The 19,076-nt window shown below is 40.3% G+C and overlaps 2 protein-coding genes across 3 annotated transcripts; one reads left to right on the forward strand and one right to left on the reverse strand.

Annotated features, from left to right (window-relative positions):
- Positions 1-384: 384 nt before the first annotated feature.
- gys2 (glycogen synthase 2) lies at positions 385-18,328 on the reverse strand. Of its 2 annotated transcripts, none has more exons than XM_074698142.1 (19): positions 18,226-18,328; positions 16,680-16,795; positions 16,474-16,601; positions 15,296-15,533; positions 13,352-13,533; positions 11,915-12,106; positions 11,623-11,808; positions 9,921-10,065; positions 8,958-9,075; positions 8,706-8,826; positions 8,405-8,511; positions 7,921-7,980; positions 7,701-7,779; positions 2,711-2,824; positions 2,459-2,585; positions 2,241-2,336; positions 2,000-2,163; positions 1,687-1,767; positions 385-724 (listed from the first exon to the last, which is right to left on the reverse strand). In XM_074698142.1, exons 4-19 carry the CDS (start codon positions 15,417-15,419, stop codon positions 506-508), a joined length of 2,115 nt encoding a protein of 704 aa, XP_074554243.1. In that variant the 5' UTR covers positions 15,420-15,533; positions 16,474-16,601; positions 16,680-16,795; positions 18,226-18,328; the 3' UTR covers positions 385-505. The 2 variants fall into 2 exon arrangements, with proteins under 2 accessions (XP_074554243.1, XP_074554244.1); XM_074698143.1 differs by having other exon boundaries at positions 16,467-16,601.
- kiss2 (kisspeptin 2) lies at positions 16,660-18,681 on the forward strand. The gene is made up of 2 exons (XM_074698144.1): positions 16,660-16,804; positions 18,292-18,681. Exons 1-2 carry the CDS (start codon positions 16,711-16,713, stop codon positions 18,555-18,557), a joined length of 360 nt encoding a protein of 119 aa, XP_074554245.1. The 5' UTR covers positions 16,660-16,710; the 3' UTR covers positions 18,558-18,681.
- Positions 18,682-19,076: the final 395 nt, after the last annotated feature.

Consider the following 19,076-nt stretch of genomic DNA (forward strand, 5'->3'; position numbering starts at 1 on the left):
AGGTGGTTGACTGGAAGCTTCTTTTCAAGTCTGCCTTATGTAGTCTGCATTATTTGTAACCCAAAGTCAAAATTTTGACTACATTTCTGTAAATTAGAAAGAGGTGGAGACATGTTAACTGTTTTAAAAAACAGTTAATGCTCCAAAAACTGAAAAAAGAGCACTGTGAAGTTAAATGTATATGTTATCCCCCTGCATTGATGTTTGACCCTAAAATCCTCCAGTTATGAGATGAAAAGCTCATTTCCTCATCATAGTATCAAAAAGAGCATGAATCCAGCACAGCAAACAGTTTATGGATAGAAGCATCACAACACAGTACAACTTCTTTAATGCATTTTATTCTGCTGTGAATCACAGTGGGCCTAACATGGAGCCCTGGGGAACTTCAGAACAGAAGCTGTTTTCACAAACTTTGCAGAAACTTTGAAACAGGAATTTAAATAGAGTGAGTTAAAGCAGGAGAGATGGGCGAGTGATCAAACGAAGCGCTGAGACATCATCCTCAGTTTCCTGACTCTCCCGGCTGCTTCTTCTTGCCCTCTGGCACGGCTCCCAGCACAAACGGAGACTTGATGTTCATCCGGTCCCTCTCCGCCTCCTCATCTTCATCGTAGGGCTCGTCATCGTCATCCTCCACGTCACTGTGGTGAGGGGTGGAATGGATGGAGGCGGAGGGGGAGGGAGGCACAGAGTATGGTCGAGGGTAACGGAAACCGTCCGACTGTGGAGCCAGAGGGTATTTTTAATCATCCAGCCTCACGTTTTACAAGAGTTTTAGACATTTTATCATCTTTCTGTTGAGTTCTAGTTCAAAAATACCAATCACAATCTATGGGCCGAGCTGAGGCAACACCAGGAAGCTAACACTTCTTCTGACTTCTTTCTACCTTTGTTTTAGCTTCCTCTATCCTTTCATTTATTTCCTCTAATAATAAATTTCTAAAAGTCCTTTTTTTATTCTTTTTCTTTCTTCGTTCCTTTTTTTATTCTTTCTGTCATTTTTTATCTCGTCTCCTCATTTGGCAAAATATTTCCTTCCTCACTTTTTTCCAGATCTCCCCTCCACACCTTTTATTTAATTTCTTTCCACCTTCATCTTTACCCTCTTTCCTGTTCTGCTCTTTTATAATCACACCTTTTACTTCTCCATCCTCCTTTTCTTGCTTTCTTAAATGCCTTTCTGTCTTTCCTTTCCTCACAGTCGCTTTCTTGCTTCCTTTTCTTTAGGTGAGTATCTTACTTCCCTTTGTGCCTTTCCTTCCTTTTTTTCCTCTTGATCTGCCTTTTCTTTTCATTTTCCCCATTTCCACTCCTTTCTCATACTTAATTCTTTTGTTTCCACACTTTCTGTTCACCTCAAAGACTCTTGTTATAAAGCAGTACTCATCTAAATACGTTTCAAGAAGGAAACAGAATTCAATCGAATCCTAGATGAGTGTGAACCAGAGCACTTTCTGTCTGAAAGTGGAGGGAGAACATGCACACACTCCAGCATGCTGTGCTGTCAATCATCCAAATGTTAGCCTGTCAATTAAAGCGGACAGGTGTGGTTTAAACCCAGCAGCTCCTGCATGTGTCAGACATGAGAGCTTTCTCATGGTCATGCATGTGAAGCTCTTTTATTATCAGTTATTTCACCACAGACTCTGACGGCTGTTCTCAATCCTGAACGAACTTCCTCACCTTCAGAGGGGCCATGGGATCCATCTTGAACTTGTCTGGGAAAGCTCTACTGAGTGCGAGGCGGCGGGCGTTGATGTAAAACTGCAAACCACATAAAAAAAAAAAAACACAATTATAAAAGTCAGCCGTAACTGATTTAACATCTTGTAAATTTTTTCTGAAGAATTGATTTTAAAACCCTTCAAGGTAATAATCTGAGGCATTTTATTTTTTCTGTTTCTGACAAAATTAAGATTTTTCAAATCCCACATAAATCTAAATTATGTTCACCAAAAAAAAAAAAAAAAGAGTATTCTGTGCTCCAGAGACGCACCCGTCCCAGGTATCTCCAGTCCAGCAGCTCAGACAGTCTTTCAGTCCGGTTCCTCTGGATGATCCTCTGACGCCGAGACTGCTGACAGAAACTGAACATGAACTGGGTCAGCTGGTTGCAGGACTCATCCGCCGATCGGAACCGCCGGTCCACGATGTAAATACCTGACAGAGATGCAAGGAAACTTAACTCTTTCAATAAAACGGCAGACTTGAGCATGAAAGTTTGTGTGTGTGGGTACCGTAGGCAGCAGGATCTGAGACGTGCTCCTTCATGAAGCAGCCAAACCCAGACAAGTTGGTGGTCACACTGGGGATGCCCATCACAGTACATTCACCTAGAGAGAACAACAGCTGAGAGGAAGTACTGGGCTGTGCCATGTTTGTAGTCCTCCGCATCAGTTAGAGTGATGCAGAAAATGAGGTTTAAAATATAAAATCTCGGGCGACTAAAGGTTACCAGGTGTGTATCCCCAGGGTTCATAGTAAGACGGGAACACTCCGAGGTTACATCCACGGACAAATTCCTCATAGTCCATGGGCAGCAGAGGACTGGTGGAGGACAAGAACTCAGGGTGGAAGATGATCTGAGAGGAGGACAAACAGAAGGGTTTGAGTCATCACAATTTATAAAAGCACACATCAGACCTGTCATAAAGAATGTATAATCTTTAAATTCTTCACATGTTCATATAAAGTCCCTCTCACCCACCTTGATGCGGTCGTTCCTGGCATTGAAGAGGCCGATGCGTCTCACGTTGGACAGGATGGGATCTGTTGCGTCGTCCAGCATGTTGTGAGTCGTCACTGGAGGGAGGGTGTGTCTCTGTTTGAAGAGGACAGTTTGGTGTCTGCTTTTAATTCCAAACTAGAAAAGCACTCAAGAGAGCGCAGACCTCCGCCAAGCATATTGTGATTGTCACGCAACACTTTAGTCCTACTTTAATGTTATACTCCCTTTCTGCAGACTGTCTGCTACAATTTGGTGTTTGTTGCAGGTTTGTACGATAATTTGTCACCTGACAGTGTTGGAAACTTATGATGACCCAGTACATATTTCATATTCCGGCTCTTAGTATCCAGAATATTGTTAGGATCTGTATCATACTTTTACATCTGTCAGAAATTATGGTGACCTTGTCTTGTATTGTTTTGCAAAGCAATCCAACTATTTATGGTGGAGTTATATACACATATGGTGAAAACGGTCCTATCTCACAATGATAAAGAATCCTAAAAAAAAATCCTGTATCGAGACGGTGATCTGGATCACCGTCAAAATTAAGTAACTTCTTTCTTATCCTATTTTTAACATTTCCTGAAAATTTCATCATGATCCATTTGTTACTTTTTGAGTTATGTTGTTCACAGACAAACTCTCCCAAAAAAACAAAAACCCCTTGGCGGAGGTAATCATGATTTTTATCTTAAAAATTACGATCCCATCAAGACCCACAGACAGCAGAAAACAATCTGTGGTGATCAACAATCTGCAACCATCAAGGGACCTCAAAGTTGTTTGGTTCAGTATTGAGACACACCTTGTTTAGTATTCTGGTGTTAGCATTACCCCTCATTTCTATTTGGTTCCATCATCTCCTGCAAATGTGGCCCCCTCTGGATCCCAATACTAAAGGGTGGACAGTATGTGGACTCAAAGGTCTCATATCCTCAGACTAAAAACATAATTTTAATTATTTTAAAGAGATAATATCCTGATGGGAAGTTTAAGGTAACAGCACTTACTCAATTAAATGAGTTCTTGTAGAGAATCAGTTTACCCTCAAGAACAACAACGATCACAATGAGTGATCAATAACCTCTCATTGCATCAAGATTAAAGATCGAAGCAGACAGATATTGAATGAACAAGTGTTTGTTTCTGCAGCTGATCACTGAGCGTAGATATTTACATGGCCTCTCACACACACACACACACAAGGAAACGCACCTAGAGCAGTGGAGTGAGGAGAGCAGAAATAATGAGTGTTTGATTTAACGGTGCTCGACTGGTAACCTTTCAGACTGTGATCCTGAGGAGTATTGATCAGTGGAAACATTAGTTAAACAACAGGCTAATGATATCTGATTACTGCCGCACACCAACACGTCATCACACGGAAAACCAGCGGCACATTTATTGAGGTCACACATCTCTGATCATTTCACTCAGAGAAGATGGAGGAAAAAAGACAGACAACTTAACAGCTTTCTGAAAAGTGAAGACACATAATTGGCGCTATCTCTACTGTGATTGACTGCAGTGTATGTCACAAAGCTCATGCTAACAGATGGAACATGGGTTTACATTACTATCTTTGCTCCTGTGTTTGTCTGGAGATCCTACATGTAACCATGGCTGCATTGTTTACATTTGAAATTAGCTGTTAGCAGCCTGTAGCATGTCAGTGCTAACTGGTGCAAGGCCGGATGTTTCCCATCAAGGTGAGGAGAAGGAGGTGAGGAGAAGGAGGTGAAGATGACGTGCTGGTACTGAAGTGTGAGCTAAGAAGTGACGACATGGATCTGTCCTTCAATCCATCATTAATGGGAACGTACGTGCTAATCCAGCAATAGAGGGAATACCATAGGGCAGAGTAGCATCATGCTATTCACAGACATGGCTAACGGAGCTAACACTGGACACCAACGCCACATTGGAAGAGCTTCACCTGCTGCGAGCAGACAGGATCCAGGAGACAGAGACTGAACAGACTGCTAAGGAAGCTCAGTCCTGGACCCTGTGGAGGTGGAGGCTGGCTGAACTGGAGAATGATGGACAAGCTGTCAGCATCTATTTGCATATGGACCTTTTTGCACTTTCTATACACTTTCTTACTTTTGTATTCTCGATTGCTGCTGTGACTTTTCCTGAATTTTCCCTCGAGAATAAATCAAGTATTTTCTATTCCATTCTTAAAACAATGCAGAATGAAAGCCCTGTGATTGGTCCACAGGGTGGGCCACAGGGTGGGCCTCAGGGTAGGACGCTTTCATAAAATTTACACAAGAAAGTTCATACTCTACCGGCTGCAACACAAATGTTCACTACTTATTGGACAGTATTTTGGCTTCACTTTGGAGTAGGAGGAACAGGGGCACCTAAACTTCAAACTAGAGGAAATAAGTCAGTTGAGAAGTTGGACTTTCTTCTTCTAGACTTTTTTTTTGAGTAACCAGTAGAGTTGACCCCTGCTGGTGATTAACAAGACCAGGGAGGGCCAATCAGTCAGAGACCAAGAGCAACAAAAATTACCGTGGTACTAGGGAGAGCCACGTCACAGACGTGGTCTTACAAACACACTTCCTCTCACACATAAACAAAATGACATAAAATGAAAATCAATACATTTCCAATTTTCAAAGCGAGATTTACTGTGTTTGTGTGTTTTAATTCGTACTAGAGAAGAGAAACTGAAACTTAAGTATCAATCCCAACTGATTCCAACATTGGGATCCATATATGTATATAGTAAAGATTGATTGGCGCACAACTACTCATAACTATATATATATATATATCTATAAATGGATCAAAGAGCCACACACCCAAAGGGAAAGAGCCACATGCGGCTCACGAGTCACAGGTTGGCCACCTCTGAACAAGACTAAAGAAACCAGCTTCACTTTTCAGATCCTAAGGCCAAACCTACTTCTTCAGCACAGTGTTTATTTGGAACAAGCTCTGACTGATGTATACGAGTCCGCTCACTTACAGATTAATCCTCCAAAGTAATGAGTTGTTCCTCTCAGGTTATTGAATAATTTAGAATATCACTGAACATTTTTAGGGAAGCAAAATTGTTTTGCTTCATCAAACAGAAATGTAAAATCTTTAAAATGTTTCAAGTCTGATTTTCTTTTACATTCAGACAAATAGTGAGAACCTGTCTGATGTCTAAGTTCGTGGAATAAGTGAGGTTAAAATTGGAAAACAGGACAGGGAGAACAAGGACGAATAAACATGAAAAATGACAAAGCCAGAAATAATCCTAACAGCTTCTCGTGCAGATCAAGCCTGTGTTCAATCATTGGTCACACACCCCCAGTCAATACCACTCACACCACATTTCCCAGCCTTATTGATGTCCATTACAGAATTGAAAATAAGACCTTTTTATGAGCACTTTGCTTGTAACATACATCACCTCAACACAGCCGCCCTATTGACGCATGTCCTGGAGGCTAATTAACCCTGGGTTGGCCTGGCTGTGGTACGTTCATTCATACTTTCAACACAGGGAATCCCCTCTCTGGCTTTTCAATCTCTAGAAGAGGCCATCGCTCTCGACGATGGTCAGGGGGTCGTTGACTCGTCCATTCATAAAAAGGGAGCAGGATATGAGAGAGCCAGTTGAGACTTACCTTTACAGGGATCCTATTTGTCTCTGTGGCTATTTTTACTCTGAGACTGGAAAGAAATGGAGCTGCTCTGTTTCTTACAACCATGAAGAGGCTGATGAATCCATCTCCACAGGCATAGATTGTGAATCAGCATCAGATGTGGGTTGACTGCAACATTCTTTAATATATTCTGGTCCTTTCAGAGGTGTTCAGGTGTTCAGCCTGTTGGTATGTATTTTTTTCCCTTGATTAATATCTATCCTTCACCTTTTCTTAAAAAGATTATTATCTCGAGGCTGACATCACAAGTTTGGGTTTGGCCTAGACTTCCCAAAGCATGATTGATCAAGCCAATTTCCTTCATTTTGGGGGATTGGTGATCGATGATTGGCCCATTCTTACATAAACTGATCTTACACCTCTGGGTAGGTCTGACAGCCAGCCATTGATGCTTTTTGCTCTGAGAGCTAAAACTCAGGACACTTCATTTGTTGTTAAAGTTAAAACACAAGGATTTGATTTTCAACAAAATAAGATTGGAACATTGAAGGTTTATGTTGTCACTTTTAACATATAAAAAATAAAAATCTGTATCGACAGGTCAAGCTTTTTGAAGATCGGGGATCAGCCAGAAAATTGTGGTTGGTGCACCCCTAATTTGGCCAGAAAGTGAAGCACACTTAAGGAAGTCCTCACAGAGGAGATGCTGGATATTGATTGTGATACTTTCCAAATACGGACAGTAAATTAAGACAAGGTTTGATTGTCTGCCAGTTGGGGATGGGTACCTTTCACATTTGAAACGATACGGTACCAATGCCCGGTACCTGGAAAACGGTATCGGTACTCAATGCTACCAAATTTCAGTATTTTTTTTGTGTTTATGTGGTAAAAAATATCAAATTGTTTAATAATACAATCTCTTGTGTTTCAATTTAACATATTTACTTTTCGATGTATAACCTTGCAATGCTGTGTACATGTCCAGCAAGGAACATCGGCTACTCTTCCACTCTCTCACAGTCACAAGGACAGGTTTAGGTACCTAAACATGGTACATTCTGATTTTACGTGAATCAGTACCCTGTACTTTTGACAGAATTCGGTCAGTACCCATAAAAGGAAGGTCTTGTGAGTTTTCTGTTACAAATACTCGAGGTCAACCCTCAGTAAACACTCAAAGGCGGGATAAAGACATGAATCGTAATTAATTCAGCAGACGGATCTTAAAAGGATGAAAGAAAAAGGGGAAAGTAAAGACAGGAAAGAACAAAATCTGGACTAAAAAGGGAAACTCCTGATGATAATGATAACCACTGTGTGTTGTAAACAGAGGAATGATCGAGATACCCCAGTACCTGCGTGGCGTAGATAGCTCGCTTCATGATGGTGAAGTCGTCTCGGTCCAGAATGGAGTTCATGTCGGGGATCTCACCTCTGAAACACAGAAAACAGTCAAACACAAGGCAGAGAGCATGTATGATCTTCATTCATCTCCCAGAAGCAGAGCTAAAGATGGTGATATGTGAAGCGTAAAGTCAGTGCAGTTCTGGGGTCACTCTTGGTGTTTGTGCTTACTTTAACAGGGCTTCATACAGGTTCTTCCCAAACTTCTCCTTCACTGAATGAGCTGTGTCCCTGTGGGAGTCAAAACAAAAGCAGCTTTAGAAAAACTACAGGTAAAAACTGGGATAAAACAAATAATGGCAAATTAAGTCACAAACAAACACGACGCAGGAAATTACACTGATGTTCGCTTTCAAAATAAAAGCTCACTATACACAGAGAGAGGAAGGCCATAACCCAGCATAAACAGACATCAGATGTTAATGTTTCAAAAAGTCACATGGACAAACTAAACCACAAAAAAACACAAGATGTAGATTTGATTAAGTACTTTGACACAAATAGAGAGATATTTCAATTTCAAGACCTGTCATGAGTGAAAAATAAGACTTTCAGACATTTTAAGTCTTAAATACTGTAAACCTGATTTACAATTGTTCCCAAGTTTTGCTTTACAGTATTATGTAACAGTGTGATGTAAAACAAACAGACATACCAGAGCTGTTTGCGTACCGCCTGTCCTTTCAGTGACTCCACATTGAAGTTGTTGGTTTTAGAAGGCATGATGAAGAAAACTACGACTGTCACGTCATTTCTGTTGACCTTTGGGAACCAAAACAAAGAATCAGCAGAAAAAAAGGGCAAAATAAAGATCCATTGGGACTCTGGACTGCCTGTAGACGGCAAATTTCTTTATAGTTCAATGTGCTCCCTTGTGCTGATGAACACAAGAGTCATTTTGTCCATCAGAAGAACTAAAATGTATAAAAACATTGCAGAGAACCCCAGTTTCTTACCCTCAGTAGATAGTTGAGCCTGGAAAGTGATTCAAGGAAAATATCTGCTCCCTTGTTGGTGAACTCGTAGCGGCCAGCAATGAAGAAGAAGAGAGTTTTCTCCAGGTTGAAGTCCAGATGGCTACAGCGACGGAGAAAAACAGCCAAGCTTAAGGACAGGCAGCTTTAAATGGGCCATCAATGCAGTCAAGGAGGAGTTATCTTTTTCTGAGGTGCGCACTTTTTAAAAAAACTGACAAAAACTTCACTCACCCATAGAAGTGACCTCGGACAAACTCTTGGATACGGGCTTTGCTGGTGGCGTGGAGGTTCTGAAATTCATGCACGGCGGAAAACTTCTTCACGTTCAGACCATTTGGTGTAACCACATCTGTAAAAGTTCAAAAACACAAGCAGAGGTTTGGTTTAAGTTTTTTTACTTTCAAAATTTAGCAGAGTGCTAAAAGACTGGAAGCCAAAATCTCTGGATTCACCTCCTTGGGGCCAAAAGTGTTACGAGTAAATGTCAGGTTGATCACATGGGTAGTTTTGCAGAAATTATACATACATCATCACACTTAAGTGCTTCCCCTCAAAAACAAAACAACGCGGAGTTTGCAGACATAAGCAGAAAAAAAAAATAGACATTTTCAGTCACTTGCTTGCAGCCATATTGTTTCTCTTTGAGCCATTTCAGGACACAAATGCAAAGAAAAGGGGTCAGCAACATCAAGTTCAAAGCTGATGTTAGCTTGTAAAATAAGCTATATGCTGTGCTGTGATACATTGGTTGGGTTTTCTGGTGTAAATTAAGCTCTTACTGAAAAATGAATCACTCTTTTAAGTGAGTCAGCACAAAATATTCCTGAACAAGACGATCTTTTTGTAGCTGTGGCACTTGTTAATGACAGGTTTCTCCTGTCTTACTCCTCCCCTGTTTTCTGGTCAATGTGACTCTAAATGGAGGTATAATTTACTAAACAAACATCATGATGCATTAAAAAGCTTGAAACAAGAAATTGATACAACAAGCTTAAATGAAAAATGCTGACTCAGGGAATGGATCAGCTGAGAAGAAAGATGTCAATAAGACTTCTTTGTCCCACCACTGGATGCCCCCTGCTGGCTATTAGAAATGCAGACTGGTACAGCCACAAACATTAACAGTTCATTTGAAACTCTTTACACACAGCTCATAACGCAGTATAAGGATGCATCAGTGAAACGTTTCCTCACCTGGATTCCTGTGCAGCATGTGATTGGCTTCCACGGCTGTGATCTGAGAGACTGTTGTAAAGACGTGAGAGCAGTGAACCGCTGCTCTCTCCAGACAGTAACGGTGGTAGATCTGCCGCTCACCGGCCTCCTTGTCAATGTTGAACTGTAATATTGAATTGAATTGAATAATTTAGCTATAACTAACAACAATTAGTTGCTGCAACACTATAGTTCAACCTAGGGATACCGACAATGATCAGTGTATCGGTACCCCTCAAAGCTGGATTGGTATCAGTGGGAAGAGATCCATGGTGCCGATCCAGGGAAACAGATCTATTCCCTTTCCTTTTTTTTTTTTTACCAGCGCTCTATGCTACTGGATTTGAAATGTTGCCTCTGCTGCACTTGCTTGGTTTTTTGCTGCATTACCAACAGAAAGTTTACATTTGAAAAGAACTTGTGTACCTTATGATGAATTGTTTTGACGGTAAACATTTAAATATTTCAAAGTCAAAATAAATATTAACTTTAGTTATTCCATGTACTCATTTTTTTGCCTTTTACCCACAACATTACCAGTCTTATCCCACAGTAGGTCATGCAGATTACTATCTAACACTGGTATTGGATCAGTATCAGTATTGGTGGATACCAAAGCCCAAGTATCAGAATCTGTATCTGAAAAATAAAAGTTGGATGGGTGCATCCCTAGTTCAACCTTCAACAACATTCAATAACCAGTGCTAAATATTCACTGAGAGCTGGGTCTGAGATCATCTGACTCATTCTGCCCCTGAAGACAAAGAGGAGAAGGCTCAGATTAAGGATCTAGGTGTTCCCTGAACAGATGAGTCTTCAGACACCTCTTAAAGTAGAAAGGGACTCTGTAGATCGTATAGAGTTTGGTAATTCACCCCACTGTTTGGGCACAACAGGAGCTGGAGATTTAGAAGCGTCTTTACTTAATTTTAAGTCATTACAGCTGATTAGTGTAGTTCACTCTCAGGCAGTCTCCTCTATCCTCCCAGTACAAACTGAGCATGTGTGTGTGTTAGTTCATTAAACTGAAAATGTACAATGATCTGATTCCATCGATAAAACAGATGAAGTTCCCCCTCAGGTAACCAACACCTTCCTTGTCAATGAGCCTGTGAATGGCCTTTAGGTGCGTGCTGACCTTTAGGAAGTGACTGCAGAGCCAATTACACACACACACACACACACACACAACACCAACCTCTGCACACACAGCTCAACATTACTAATGATGCTCTAAGTGGGTGTAAAGCCGGCAATGTTTGACCTGAACCTTTGAATGGAGGACAAATATTAGAGAGCAGAAATGTGAGCATGAAGTTAGTTAGTTCTTGTTTGAGTTTCACAGTGTTTATTTGTCATTTGCTAATTCCTTGAAGCATTTCAGGAAACTTTCCTGAAATGCAATTAAACCAGAAATTTTCATTTTTTATTATTTTTTTAAATTTATATTACTTCTCAAGTTGCTAAATATAACAGCGCTAAATATGGAAAAGAGGCTTTGATTTAAGGCTGTTTGGCACAAACTGAAAGATTCACATTTATTCTTGGTAAGTCTAACAAGCAGCTTGCACATCACAGAGAGGTTTGTTTCTTCCTGTGGTCCATTTCACACTCATACCAGCTTAAAATACTAGTAAGTCTATCTTCATGACGTCCCTGACCAGACTCACTGCCCTCTTACCTTGTCCAAGTTGTTGTAAAAGTCCACGCTTCCCGCACACAGGTATCGTCCCAGCAGGGTGGCGTGTGTGGTGAATATGGTCGCCATGGGAATTTTTCGGGAGCGAGACAGAATGAGGCCTGGACCTGCCTGCCACTCGTGGAAATGAGCGATCACGTTTTGTTTGTCTCCCAGCTGGTCTGTCAACTGTAAAAATTTGAAGATGAGACAAAGTTCGGGACATCAGAGCTCACAAAAATCCACAGATCAACAGTTTGAAGCTGCATCAACAAGAGCTGGATGTGGAAAACACCTCTTTGAAGAACCAGGCGATCAGGGAGCCCAGGATGAGTGCGTCGTTGGCTTCTCGGTCGCTGTGGGGCAGGCCGATGTTGCAGGTCTGCCACAGGTCCCCCTTCCAGCGGTCCAGGTTCCAGGCAGCAGAGCCCACGTCAAACAGGATCACATAGGGACTGCCCTCGATCAGCCAGCGACCAAAGTGAACCTGCAGCATTGATTTAAACCAAATTACTAGGAGTGGGAGAAAGAACTGAAAATCGATACATTGGGATTTTTTTTGCCAAAATCAAAATCGTGATTTTTTTGTCAAAAAATCTTCTTTTTTTTTCTAATTCAAATTCTTTATTCCAGTCTTTGATTATAAACTGGATTGGAAAAAAGTTACCACTTTTCTCCAGCAGAGGGTGAAATGTTCCTCTCTGACTCGAATAATGTGCATTTTATAGGAAAATCACAAAATCATAAATCTCAAAGAATTGCAATTTAATTAAAAATCATAATAGAATCAAATTGCAAGAATATTGTACCAGCCCTAAAAATGATAGAGTTGAGGATTGAGGAACCCATTTTTAAAGGAGGAACTCCACAAAAACCCAAGATCAGTGTTGTACAACTTTCAAAAGCACTCTGGCAGCATAAAAAGGCAAAATAAAAATGTATTTAACATTAACATGTGACTAAATCTGCACTAAAAGAGTCACCTCGCCACATCTGCTGATTCTGTGATACCGTTTGGAGTTCAGAGCTGCTTGATGAGTGTTAATAAGAACATTGTAATCCTGGTTTGGGCCTCTCTGTGTGGAGTTTGCATGTGCACATGGGGATTCCCTTCTGGTAATCCAGCTTTCTCCTTCAATCTCAACAAATTCTTGTTGGATTAATCTGTGACAATGAATCGAGGGGAAGCGTGGACTTGCAATTTGTTCAGGTGTAGCCCTGCACCTTGCCCAGTGCCTCTTCAAACAAGTAGTTTAGCGTCCTGTGGACCTGAAATGAAATTATTTTCATGCATATCTCCATAAATGTTCCTACTAACCAAAAGTTCTTGAAAGAAAAACATCTAATCAAGAGTTAAAATGAGTAAGCGAGAGAAAAGTCCTCAACAACCCATTTTTATACAACAGTTGTGGTCCATCTTGATGCAGGTTTTTGCTCAGACCAGTCAGCTGCCTTCAACACAAAAACAGTGAAGAGCATGTTTGGTAATTGAGCGCCACCTTGTGGCATGAGACACTGCAGCTGTAAAAAGTCAGATGTACTCTCAAAATGTACAAAAAGAGACAGAAATAATATCAGATTTTGTTGTAAAATGGTCCCTTTTCTACTGTTTCAAATTTTGGGGGGAGTTTTTGATAAGGATTAGTGCAGTGTTTATGTGTACACTGCTTCTTTCTCCTGTAGATGTTGATTATTTGGTCTTTTTTCTCCTCTGTACTCTGAAGCCTCTCACCTGACAGCCGTGGTGGATGAGAGCATCCATGGCCTTCCTAATGGCGTGGTTTGGTGGATCGCAGCCCTCCACTTGCGTCCTAAAGTTGTGTTCAAAGTACGGCCCCATCATGAAGAAGTTCTCCCCCCATTCATCCACCGTGATCTTCGCTTTGGTCTGAATCACTGTGTAGATCCCTCCCACTGTGGATCAAATACAGAGAAGAGAAGAGGACACATTTTAGTTCATCTTGAGGATAAAAAAGTTGCTAAACAATCTTCACAGCTTTGCAGGGGAGAATTTATGCAGAACACTTGTAATACGGATTGAAAATATTTCTAGGTGTTGACATATGAGTCCATTCAAGTCCGAACACGTGGAACTGTTTCCTCTGTTTGTAAATGGCAATGAAAAGACAAATATTGATATGACAGCAGAGACAGTCAGTGAGCTCACACTGACGTCAAAACTGCATCACAGAGCAGCTGTTATATAAGAGAGAAAACAGCAGAATGAGAGATAACCTCTGAACTGTTTGAAAACCACAGCCGGCTCGCAGAAACACACAAACTCTGAGAACTGGATTACAACCACGTACACCTGCCTTATGACAGAAAAGTAAATGGGAAAGTTTTATAGAAAAAGAGAGGAAATGCCATTGAGATGCTTTCATAAGTTCAGAAACCCAAAAGAAGCTTAACTGTATTTCAATCTGTCAATATCTGCTTTGGTTTAATTTTTTCTTTCTGTTTTTAATAAATACCATTTCTAACATCAGTGACTGGCCTCTTGAGCATTTTTATTTCTGCTGTAGCAGCATGTTCAGGCATCCACAACGACACGTGATGTTTGTGTAGTGAGCATGCAATAGGACGGACAACTCAGCAACAGCGTCATCGAGGGTAAACCTCCCAAATCGCCACGGGAAGAAGATTCAACAAAGGGGGAAAAAAGCAAACAAGCATGCTTTTGCAGTAAAAGTTCATTATTTGACATCAGGGTGATCGCTCCAACACAGAATCAGGCTCTTTTATACTGAGAATTTCTTAATTAAATGTTTTTGACACAGAAAACCTGTAAAGTTACTTTTTGCACCAAGAAAATTCACAACAGGAATTTATAAGGGTATCGATAAAGAATCAGATTGATAAGCAGAATCAGTAAGGGCATTGGTATTGACAAAATCTTATCAATTCCTAATCTCCTTCCTTCCTTACCAATCCCTAGACGTATAAAGGACACGATCTGTGTTTTTATTTTGATGCTTTATAAAGATTTGTTGCTGCTAAATTTGCATATACAGTGGTGTTTTCTATATGCATGCATCTCCTGAACACCTCCACTCTCTGAATACAACTTTCCATGGAGCACAAAGGTTCATTTTAAACCTTTCAAACTCTGACAGCTGCTGAAATTGCTGCACTTATTTTTCTTTTTCTTAAGTCACAAGTTTCAAATTTGCTCCACTGTCCAGGCACAGGTCAAACGTTAAAAGCTTTTAAGCTAAAATCTTTGATAAAACCCATCTTTACATGAACACTCATGTTTAGCTGTAATAAAAGGTGTAGTTGACGGCATGTTCATCACCTCTCACAAAATAACACTCTTTATTTATGTTTCTCATATTTGCACATCTGATTTTATTTATCCACGTTAGAATTTTGAAAGCAGTCAAAGTCGGCCACCACTTATCTGCAGTTTAATGTTTAGCTCTTCAGAGGGAGCAGACTGGATTTCAATATTTACTCTCTCTGAGGGCCAAAGAGGCAAAGTTTTACCCAAATCTGGTTTCAAGACTTTAAGTGTGCAATCCTTTAAAGTCTTTGTGTTCATCCCAATAAGGGGAAACTAATAATCTGCTCTGCTATGGCTGATTCAAAGATGGTGTATTCAGTTTCTAATTCTTAGAGTTTTGCAGAAAGAACTAACTGATACTGCACACATGCAGCACTGAGGCGTCTTTACCTTTGTTGGTGACCTCCCAGGACACTTCAAACAGCAGCAGGTCCTCCACAGGCAGCTCGTCCTCATCGAGGGCCGGCAGCAGCCCGCTGAGGGACGACATGGACAGGGAACGAGACAGCGGCATCTTGGAGCGTCTTTCTGGAGGTCCAACAGAAACCACCTGGAGCCCAAAACTGAGAAAGCTCTGAATCCTTCACACAGGCCTGCAGGTGGAGGTCCTGGGTGAGGCGGGACGGACCTACAAACACAACAGGACGAGATAAAAGGGACTGACGGGGGCAAAGAGCTACAACCTGCCTACTGAGAGTGACCTCCAGCCAACAGGAGGGGAGGCACAAACATATACAACACACACACACACACACACACACACACACACACACACACACACACACACACACACACACACACACACACACACACACACACACACACACACACACACACACAGCAGGGTTAAAGGTCTGCTGGAGTTGTGTGTGATGAACTCGGTATGATTGTGAAATGAATGAAGGCAGGTCTGCACAGGAGGGCGGAGGATCAGAGTGCTGTCACTGAAGCAGGCACAGCAAGTCCATTCACGGATTGATGATGTGGTCAATGATTTGGACAGAATGATTCAGTTCCAGCATCCAGATCGCCAAAACCACCACAGGTAGACCAGGTCGAATCAGCCTAAAAGGAAAACTCAGAGTGGTGTCAAATAACACCAGGTGAATTCTCCAAATGCATCAATTTTTGTTTACTTCGTTTTACTGGAAGGTTTAACATGCATGTGATATTTGCATCCCCAGTTCAAGTCAGGACAGGAATCTCTGTTGCACATCATCATCATCATCATCATCATGTTGATGTCATCATTTAAAAAACAGCTGCATGTCCTCCCTCTGTCACCTGTACACACATCCAATCACACCCTGTGTGTGTTTGTTTGCAAATTTATTTACAAATGGCTGTCCTCTCATGTGACACATACGAGGATGACACACCGAAGTCTCACCTGCAGAACCCACCTTTAAATATGAGTTCACCAGAAACAGCTCAGCCCGTCATCACTACATCCTGCGTAATTCCATATCCTCGTGTTTTGGCTCAATTTTCATGTTTGGTTTTACAATGATCATGAAGTCCCCCATTTTTATTTATTTTTTTACCACCAACATGCACTCACACGTTACCTTTCACCGCCATCCGCTTTCCAAGAAGCGTAGATCATGAATGATGTATTTCCTGAAAGCTCTGCAATTTAGCAATCGGAGACGCAGCCGGCTGTGATTGGCCGAGAGCTCTGTGCGTACGAGGTCACCTGGTGTAAATATAAAATAGGTGAGACAGGAGTGGAGGTGTCAGTACCTATTGTAACACTTTAATGTAACATACTCACAGACAGAGGGGATCAGGTTTTTATATCAGACATGAGGCTGCTGGCTCTGGTTGTGGTCTGCGGGCTGATCGTAGGTGAGAATGCTCTGCAGGGCTCCAACTCTGCACAGAGGACACCTGCAACAGGTAAGAAACCAATAAGTCATTACTTAAATAACTAAAAAAAAATTATTACAACTTCGTTGAAGACTTTACTTTAGTGCTGTCTGGGCACCTGACTCTAAATATGGAAAGACTAAATGCAGCTGCAGGTTTCATTTACCAACTTAGAGTCTTTGTGTTGAAACCAGTCCCTCTTCTTCTTTCTTTGGACTAAAATTAATCTTTTATAAAATAAAATGCGAAAAATTTAACCACATTCATCATTTGTTTTCATTTTTTTAATTTTGCACATGAAGCATTTGACCATCTCATAAAATGAGAATTTTTCTTTTTATTTTGTAGTGGTACTGTATCTACTTTCAAAATTTACATTTCTTTTTGTTATCTTGTCTGATAATACTTTTGGTGAAATAGCACAATTAATTCCGAAGCACAAACTGTGAAAACAAAAACAAAACAACACAATGGTTTTCAATCTCTAAATTAAAGCATAACTATAGTACTGTCTCTAAAATAATAACTATAGATTAAATCATAAAATAACTAAACTATATGTATTTATTAGTTAAATACACATTTAAATATATATATATATATATATATATATATATATATATATATATATATATATATATATATATATATATATATATATATATATATATTTTTTTTTTTTTTTTTTTTTTTTTCACATAATACTTTATCAAACCTTTAATTTTATTCAAGTTCATTTTAAAACCATAACCTCAATGACTGACGGCATTAACAGAAACTGAAAATAATCTTTGTTTACGGAAATAAATTGTGCATAGCCAAAGACTGAACACTTTGAAGATAAGATTGAATACAGATGCTGAGGACAGATATACTTATTAACACAATCTACAAGTTCAAAGAATAATTATCTTTTACGTGGTAAATGGCATGGCTCTTTTTGAGAAAACAGATTTGAGCACATGTGATTTCAACTTTTAATGTTCTCTGATAGTTATTTTTTGACTGATTTAAAAGTCATTTAAGGATATTCTGAGGCAACAGATAAATATAGATTTTATCTCTTAATGTTGATGGTAAAATATCAGTGATAATACTGATGTTATTTGGAAAAAACCTTGCAGCCCAAAGTGCTTGACCAAACTATATCAGGTTGAGATAAACACACTAAAAATTAATTCTACATGCAAAGTTTTGTGCAATCAATTTTACATTGTGAGGGGTAGATGACCTGAATAACAAATTGCATTCACATAAAAAAGATGAGCAATGATGAGTGAAACTAGAAAGGTGAAAGAAGTACACAAGACGACCATAGAGTTTGATAAAAAATGTAAACAAAAAGTAGGCCTTTCATCAAAATTAAAAAAAAAAGAAAGAAAAGAAATACAGAAAAGGTTGTGTTGAAAGATTTAGGGGAAGTGTGATTCGAGTGTGTTACACTTCCTAACCTCTGGCCTCCTCCAGCGGCAGGCTGCATGTATTCATTGTTAAATGTCCTCCTCTGCCTCCCTCAGATTCAGTCCTCAACGCTCGCGGAAGGAGGTCCACGGGGGAGTTCGTGGAGGAGGACCCGAGCACCTGCTTCTCTCTGCGGAAGAACGAGGAGCAGCGGCAGCTCCTCTGCAATGACCGGAGGAGCAAATTCAACTTCAACCCCTTCGGCCTCCGCTTCGGGAAACGATTCAACAGCTATGTTTACAGAAGAGCCGTAAAAAGAGCGCGAACAAATAAGCTCTCACCGCTTTCTCTCTTCTCGCGAGAACCTGAGGTGCCCACCTGAGACAGACTGAGCTCCTCCGAGGACTCATGTAGCTACTTCACAAAAAGCCCTTTGCTGCTGATAAAATGCTGCTTCTGTGAATAAAACTTTTGTACCCACATTCACTGTGAAGTTATTTAGAAACCCAAACAACAATAAAAGCCTTCTGAAGTAAAATTTTAAGATTGTGTGTAAGCTTTGTCGTATCTATGTTAATTAATAATTAATAAACAATCTGGAATACAAAATGCCTGGTTTCTGCAGTGGTATCATCCAACCACAAGGTGGGGTTGACGTTTCATATTACAACAGGCAGGTAAACCACAAGGATGAAAACAAATGTATATGATGAAACTAAAAGGCAATTTATTATGACAATATTCTTAAAAAGCATTAAAATGCATGAATTACAGTTGGGTCCACCCTCACAGCTCTCCCACATTTTGTTTTAACATTTTTTGGATAAAATATATATGGTACAAAAGCCTTATTCTTGTATTTAAAGCTGAATTTTTAGACCATAGGATGTGCAGCAGGTCT

The sequence above is a fragment of the Halichoeres trimaculatus genome, unplaced genomic scaffold, assembly GCF_033239565.1.
Source record: "Halichoeres trimaculatus isolate MK-OKI-2021-1 unplaced genomic scaffold, fHalTri1.1 fHalTri1_scaffold_21, whole genome shotgun sequence".
NCBI classification, from domain to species: domain Eukaryota; kingdom Metazoa; phylum Chordata; class Actinopteri; order Labriformes; family Labridae; genus Halichoeres; species Halichoeres trimaculatus.

What these genes read in the sequence shown, in the direction of transcription:
- kiss2 (XM_074698144.1), top strand. Translation starts at nt 16,711, where the DNA reads ATGAGGCTGCTGGCTCTGGTTGTGGTCTGCGGGCTGATCGTAGGTGAG. An exon ending in ACAGAGGACACCTGCAACAG is followed by an intron (nt 16,805 to 18,291) that starts GTAAGAAACCAA and finishes TGCCTCCCTCAG; the next exon opens with ATTCAGTCCTCAACGCTCGC.
- gys2 (XM_074698142.1), bottom strand. Translation starts at nt 15,419, where the DNA reads ATGCCGCTGTCTCGTTCCCTGTCCATGTCGTCCCTCAGCGGGCTGCTG. An exon ending in TCATCCACCACGGCTGTCAG is followed by an intron (nt 12,107 to 13,351) that starts GTGAGAGGCTTC and finishes TCAATGCTGCAG; the next exon opens with GTTCACTTTGGTCGCTGGCT. An exon ending in CTCAGATCCTGCTGCCTACG is followed by an intron (nt 2,164 to 2,240) that starts GTACCCACACAC and finishes CATCTCTGTCAG; the next exon opens with GTATTTACATCGTGGACCGG.